The 7,710-nt window shown below is 40.5% G+C and overlaps 1 protein-coding gene across 1 annotated transcript in view; it reads right to left on the reverse strand.

Moving 5' to 3' along the window:
* LOC132008512 (formin-binding protein 4) overlaps positions 1–7,710 on the reverse strand; it is a 41,039-nt gene that overhangs the window by 23,680 nt on the left and 9,649 nt on the right. Inside the window, exons 7-9 of the mRNA XM_059387150.1 lie at positions 5,487–5,828; positions 4,143–4,353; positions 125–246 (exon numbers count right to left, since the gene is read on the reverse strand). Of these exons, the coding sequence (XP_059243133.1) occupies positions 125–246; positions 4,143–4,353; positions 5,487–5,828 (675 nt within the window). The remainder of the gene's footprint in view (positions 1–124; positions 247–4,142; positions 4,354–5,486; positions 5,829–7,710) is intronic.

Below are 7,710 nucleotides of genomic sequence, written 5' to 3' on the forward strand. Positions count from 1 at the left end.
GGCAGAGAGTCTGCTTCTCCCTTTGACCCTCTCCCTTCTCATGTTTTCTCTCTCTCTCTCAAATAAATAAAATCTTTAAAAAAAAAAAAATTGTAGGTCAGACCATATTAAGTAATATACATACTTTCAAATCCTGTTCTTCTTCTTTAGGCGCTGTTTGTGCTTTTATCTTTTCTGGAGATTCTTCCACTTCCATCTCTTTGTCTGAATTCTCATCTGTTTTTTCTGAAGTGTCAGCACCAGTTACTACAAAAGAAACCATGTGAAATTGAAGGACAGATACTAACATAGTATCCCATATATATTTTCTTATCCCTGTAGCAGAGGTATATGTAAAAAGTTACTTTTTCCTTTGCCTGTTTTCTTTCTTTAAAGAAACCCTAATGATTTATCTACCTACTGTCTTTATAAAACCAAAAAACTTTATCCTTTATCATCACCTTTTTTTTTTAAGATTTTTATTAATTTATTTGATAGAGAAAGATCACAAGTAGGCAGTGAGGCAAGGCAGGCGGGGGTGGGGGGAGAGGGGAGAGCAGGCTCCTTGCTGAGCAGAGAGCCCGATGTGGGGCTCAATCCCAGGGTTAAGCCCAGAGGCTTAACCCACGCAGCCACCCCTACAATCACCTTTCTTAAAGTCTATAAATAACACTTAATTTGTTTACATTAGCCTGTAGTCTCTGCTTCTCCTTTCTCCTTTCTCTGTTTACTTTTTCTAATCTTCTATTCCAGAATGCTTTAATTACTTTTTAAGGCTACATACCAAACCTAGGATATATAAAGATTCTTTATGAATTGGGTTTTGAAAAAAAGGCTTTCAAAATCAGAATAGATTAATTTAATTTAATTAATTTTAAACTACCTAATAATCTTACTTCTGAACTGGTTAAGACCTGCGGACAACCTTTATTGGACCCACCTACTCTTCTGGTTAGTGATGTCTGTTAGTGGGAATCTTCAATAGAGAAGAGGCTTACCATCAACTTAAATGGAGTAACAGATATGAACTCTGGACGTTTGCTTACCACTTACCAAACTAATCCACATATACAATGTAAATCAGTCTGTCGTGAGTCTGTCAGTCATTTTTAAAGGAAAATAACCAAATTAAAGGTTTTTCTTGACTCTGATTAATCCTTGATCTGAAGAAGTAATGTGATTTTTAATATCACCTTCAACAGCTTTTATCAGCCTACAAGTTTATCCTAAGTACATAACCTCATCATATAATGACCTTGTTCTTTATCACTAATATTCCTGCATTTTCAAACTGAAACCAGCTTCTCCCACTTATTAGTATATAATTCATTAGACACCTTACATTTGGTGGTAGGTAGAAGAATTTAACAATTGATACCACCACAAGAACTCTAAGACTACAATATATACGTATTTCTAAGATTTTATTTGAGAGAGAAAGAGAGCACTGAGCAGGTGAAGGGGCAGAGAGACAGGGAAAAGCAGACTCCACACTGATTAGGACGCCCAATGAGGGGCTCCATCCCAGGACCCCAAGATCACCTGATCCGAAGTCAGATGCCCAACCAATAACCACCCAGACACCCCTAACACTAGAATGTATTAGAAGGCAATTAGGATCTATCAAATTAAAATGTACATACCCCTTAACCTAGCAATGTATCTCTAAGAATCTCCTAGTACCAGTCTAACAATGTATCTCTAGGAATCTACACCATATGACACTAAATCTACATAAAGATATATATACACCAAAATGTTTATTACAGCACTGCTTTTATTGTTAAGTATTATAATAAACATAAAGAATGAAGTAAGCACTCAAGTGACTACAACCCAGCATTACGGCAGACTATCACTGGTACTTCTGAAGTTCACAGTACCTCTGCTATCATGTCCACACCAGACATAATCTCTACTGCAATGGTTAAGTACCTTCCTTTAGTTTCATCATGGATAGGTCTTTAAGCACAGTATTTTTGCCTATTTTCCAACTTACATAAACACAATGTTAACATTACATATTCTCCTGTAGCTTTTTTTTTTCCTGTAGCTTTTTAAATTCAACATTACTGTTTCTTAGAATCATGCTGTTCCATATTAACTGTAGATTATTCATATTTCACAGCTGTTTAGTATTCAATTGCAAGAATATATTGGAATGGGTACCTGGGTGGCTCAACTGGTTGGGCACCTTCCTTTGGTGCAGGTCATGACTCCAGGTTCTTAGGATCAAGCCCTACATCGGGCTCCCTATCCCTCTGCCCACCCATTCTCTGTTCGTGCTTTCTCAAATAAATAAATTATTTTTATTATGTTATGTTAGTCACTGTATAGTACATCATTAGTTTTTAATGTAGCGTTCCATGATTCATTGTTTGAATATTAACACAAAAGAATTTATCCATTCCATCTTGGGACATCTGAATGGCTTTAGCTATTACTGGACAATACAAATGCAACATTATTTTAAGGAGTTAAACATAAACACAATGAAAATGTCCATTTCTGGAGGAGAGTAAAGGACAGAGAATAGACTTCAGGGGTAGGGAATGAGCATTAGGGAAAAGACGAAGGGGGTCTTTTAGATTCTTACTTCCTATTCTTCTATATTGCTGATTGAAAAGGGAAAATTCAAACAAGGTTGTTTGCATTTACTTATTACTGTGTTTTTTATTCGTAGTTTTTTAACCATAGGTATAAAGGATCTTCTGTTAGGTACACATAACTAAGGTTTGGTACACAAATCTTATTGCTAATTTTCCACTACAGAATTAAGGCCAAATGGAGATTAAGATATTAAAGGTTTTACTTTTATTTTTTTTAATATTTCATTTATTTATTTGTGAGAGAGACAAAGTACAACCCGGAGAGAGGGAGAGGGAGAAGTAGGCCCCCCACTGAGCTAGGAGCCCCATTTGGGGCTTGATTCCAGCACCCTGGGATCATGATCCCAGCAGAAGGCAGATGTTTAACCAACTGAGCCAGCCAGGCACCGCAAAATATTAGCTCTGATAACAGACAGAAGCCACAGCAGGGTGTCTTCTACATTACCGTGCACAGAGATAAGCTATGTCCTCATGAAAGGACCAATCCATCTAAAAACTAACCAGAGGCTAGGCAACTTGTATACAGAGAGAGAACACAGACGACACTGCACTTGCCACAGGTGGTCCCTGCCAGCCTTACTTACCAACTGTAAATAGTGAGCTAAGGAGAGCCCATGGGCTTAATACAGATCAAAACTACTATAGCAGGGGCACCTGGGTGGCTCAGTGGGTTAAAGCCTCTGCCATCGGCTCGGATCATGATTTCAGGGTCCTGGAATCGAGCCCTGCATCGGGCTCTCTGCTCAGCAGGGAGCCTGCTTCCACTTCTCTCTCTCTGCCTGCCTCTCTGCCTACTTGTCATCTGTCAAATAAATAAATAAATAAATCTTTTTTAAAAAAAAACTACTATAGCAGAATTTCTTTAAAAAGGGTAGTCCGGGGCACCAGGGTGGCTCAGTGGGTTAAGCCTCTGCCTTTGGCTCAGGTCATGATCTCAGGGTCCTAGGATCAAGTCCCACATTGGGCTCTCTGCTCAGAAGGGAGTCTGCTTCCTCCTCACCCTACTTGTGATTTCTCCACCAAATAAATAAATAAAATCTTTTTTTTTTTTTTTTTTTAAAGAAGGGTGGAATCAGCCCTGCTTTTCTTTTGAGGGAGAGGTAGTCCCCCACAATCAGTAGTGAATCTACAACCCAATGGATGGCAACTCTTAACTCTTACTCCTCCACTAGAGGTGGATAGAAAAAGATGTGAAAGGAAAGCTTCCTTTCCAGCACTTCCACGAAAGGATTAAGTGTTACCTCCTTTTTGCTTAAGAGAGAACCAAAAAAGGGAAAGGATTTTCCCACTGTACCTTTTTTTTTTTTTTTTAAAGATTTTATTTATTTGAGAGAAAGAGAGACAGCGAGAGAGGGAACACAAGCAGCGGAGTGGGAGAGGGAGAAGCAGGCTTCCCCCCTGAGCAGGAACCCGGATCTGGAGCTCTATTCCAGGACTCTGGGATCATGACCCAAGCCAAAGGCTGACACTTAACTGAGCCACCCAGGCACCCTCCCTCTACACCTTTCAACTCTGTATCTTTCAACTCAATGTTTAAAGTAAAACATGAATTACCAGTTTCTCCATTTTCTGGAGTCTCTCGCCCAGTTTTGCTAGAACTCCGACTGGTAGATTCTGGACTTGTAGCTCGAACAAACATCTTCCATTTCCCCCTTTTAGACATAAGTCTACGCATTCCATCCTGAGATGCTGGCTGGCTGATGTCAGAACACGGACTAGACCCTGACACACTACCATCTCCTTCCTCCAAGGCTCGTAGCTCTGCCTAAGAGGAACAGGACAACAAAGTTAAGAGTGTCATTAGCTGTTTACCAACATTTAAGCATTTGTGAATATCAAGAATGATAACCACATATTATGAGAATTAAAATGCTTTGAAAACAGGAAGTGTTTCTTAATACATTTTCCATCAGAACCAAGCATTATCCTCGTATTTTTTATTAGTATCCACTAAATGCTTATTCATGATTGTAGTTAAAAAACATCCATTTGAATGGGATAGGTCCCAGAGATCCACTAAGAGACAAATTCTCCAATATATGAACATAACAGATACAGTCTAACTTAGCTTGTCCCTCTCCATAGCTTCAAATTTTTCAAAATGGGGAAAGCTTCAAGAAGATATTCCTGGGCGCCTGGGTGGCTCAGTGGGTTGGGCCGCTGCCTTCGGCTCGGGTCATGATCTCAGGGTCCTGGGATCGAGTCCCGCATCGGGCTCTCTGCTCAGCGGGGAGACTGCTTCCTCCTCTCCCTGCCTGCCTCTCTGCCTACTTGTGATCTCTCTCTGTCAAATAAATAAATAAAATCTTTAAAAAAAAAAAAAAAAAAAAAAAAGAAGATATTCCTGTTACAACACCCATTAAGATTTTACTTCATACTCAAAGTAGTACATGAAACTGTTCCAAGAAAAATCAGGGCAGAAAATAGGCAAAAACCAATTTCTCAATCAGGAAAATTTCCTGTGGACCATCTTTCTTGAAAGGAAAGCACATGAAATTATTGGTTCCTCTTAATCTTATAAAGCCCATTTAACTATGTGAACAATTCCATGGGTGATCACTGGAAGTCAACCTGTGCTTTAATCATGGGGTTAAAACCAAGTTACCACCAAGAATTTACAATGCTAATTTGTTAGGAAGCAAAATAAAAGATATTATTCACTATATCCAGCTATCTTTAAATCAGAGAGTATCAGTTTTTATTAGCTATCAAGTATCAAAAGCACCATCAGGAACCAAAAGAACTAAAACTCCACAGTTCAAATTTTAATTGCACAAGCTTAAACATCGCTAGATGTAAAGGTAACAAAATCCCAGTAATGGCAGTAAACTGAGCACAATGATCCCAGAATCCAACAGAAGAGAGAAAAAGCATCTAACAAAAGCTTCAAAACCTTACTTTTTTTCTTTCCAAAACAAGCTCCAGCTCAAGGGTATCTTGTTCCTCTTCTTCCTCACTTTCTCCAGACTGAACAACACTGCAAAGATCCTCCTGAGAAGGGTCTTCCATGTTGTCCAATGTAATCTCCTGTGGTTTTACTATCGTTGCTGCTTCTTCTGCTGTGGTACTGGTTTCTTTCACTTCTGTGACAGGTTCCGCTTCTTTACAAATTACTTTTCTTCTCCATCTCTCTTCTTCCTCTTTTATTCCCTCAGGCAACAAAGGAGCAAGCAGTGATGCTGCCACCCCTTTCTTCTCCTCCTCACTATTTGAGAGAGCTTGAATTCCTTCATTTACTTCCTATAAAGAGTAAAATAATCTCATTTATCTTAGGAAAAAAAATAAAGAAAAAACAACCCTCACCTGAATATATATTCAATTTGTTCATGCCAAAATTGACTATTTTTCAATCACTGGGTATTATTCTCTTTTAAGATTTATTTGAGAGAGCGGAAAGAGAGGGAGGGAGAGAACGCTTGTGCAGGGGGAAGGGCAGATGGAGTAGGAGAAGCAGACTTCCCGCTGAACAGAGTTTGATGTGGGATTCGATCCCAGAACTCTGGTATCGTGACCTGAGCCAAAGGCAGAGGCTTAACCAACTGAGCTACCCAGGTACTCCCAATCACTGGATTTTTTTTTTCCCCCAAAGATTTTATTTATTTGAGAGAGAGAGATAGAAAGAGCATGCATGCACACAAGCAGGGGAGTGGCAGGCAAAGGGAGAGGGAGAAGCAGGCTCCCCGAAGAGCAAGGAGCCTGATGTGGGGCCCGTTCCCAGGACCCTGGGATCATGACCTGAGCTGAAGGCAGAAGCTCAACTGACAGAGCCACTCAGGCGCACATACTACTGGATATTCTTAAAAGCCACTGGCTACCAACGGATCACTAATAGGTTTGTACCATTTTCCTCACATGAATATAATACAAATATTGTTACTTTAAGAAAGCAGCATTTGAACTAGAGCCTAGTTCTGGGTGGGATTCATCCATGTCCTTATTCTTCAAGTCTAAAGCCAGGTTACCAGAAGCAGAATTTTAAAATGAAATAAGATCTGAGGTTTTGTGTTTTGTTTTGTTTTGTTTTTTTTTAAGATTTTATTTATTTGACAGAGACACAGTGAGAAAGGGAACACAAGCAGGGGGAGTGACAGAGGGAGAAGAGCAGGGATCCCAACGTGAGGCTCGATCCCAGGACTCTGGGATCATGCCCTGAGCTGAAGGCAGACGCCTAACAACTGAGCCACCCAGGCGCCCCATTTTTTTTTTTTTTTTTTTTTAAAGATCTGAGTTTTGTCAGTTGCAAATCATTGACTCTCAGTCTACCTATTGGGCCCTTTGTCTGCAGTTCTCCTTAGTCAGAGGGCCAAGCCAAGACCACCTGCTGTTCCTGCCAGAGCCCCATCCTCTGTCAGTTTCCAGAGGGGCAGTAAAGGAGAGTCAAATGACAACTGAAAACAACTAGTCTTTCAGTTCCTTCTCCTGAACCCAGCATCCATCTGCCTTCTGTACTCTATCTGGGCCCTGCCAAGGCTGGGTTTTTCCTCCAATCAGGAGTAAAAAGAATCCAGGTCTTTCCAGAAGTAGGCCACATTGCCTTGAACTTCCTCAAGTGTACAAATTAATGGTCACCCTTGCTCCACACATCCTTGAGACAGACCTGTAATTTAGATCAGTAACCTCCAAAACAGAAAGGATTCCCTTTTTAGAAACCAGTTTGTGTCAAAAAAGGAACTGATCACAGGACATCAAATAAGAGAAAGACAGGTTGGTACAGGATGAGGAAATTGGGAGCTAGGAAGCTACCTTTCCGGAATCTTAGTTTCGGTCTTCATCCTCTGTTCACCTTTTTCAGACTTTCTATATACTTCTGCCTGTCTCTACCACTCACCAGCCCTCCTTCAACTGCCCACCTTTCTATCACCCTTTGCTCTGCCTCCAAAACTGAAAACAATTCAGATGGCAAAAAAGTAAGTCTGCTTTAAAAAAGAAAAAGTTTTGGGCGCCTGGGTGGCTCAGTGGGTTGAGCCGCTGCCTTCGGCTCAGGTCATGATCTCAGAGTGCTGGGATCGAGTCCCGCATCGGGCTCTCTGCTCAGCAGGGAGCCTGCTTCCCTCTCTCTCTCTCCGCCTCCCTCTCTGTCTACTTGTGATTTCTCTCTGTCAAATAAATAAATAAAATCTTT

The sequence above is a fragment of the Mustela nigripes genome, unplaced genomic scaffold, assembly GCF_022355385.1.
Source record: "Mustela nigripes isolate SB6536 unplaced genomic scaffold, MUSNIG.SB6536 HiC_scaffold_148, whole genome shotgun sequence".
Lineage (NCBI taxonomy): Eukaryota > Metazoa > Chordata > Mammalia > Carnivora > Mustelidae > Mustela > Mustela nigripes.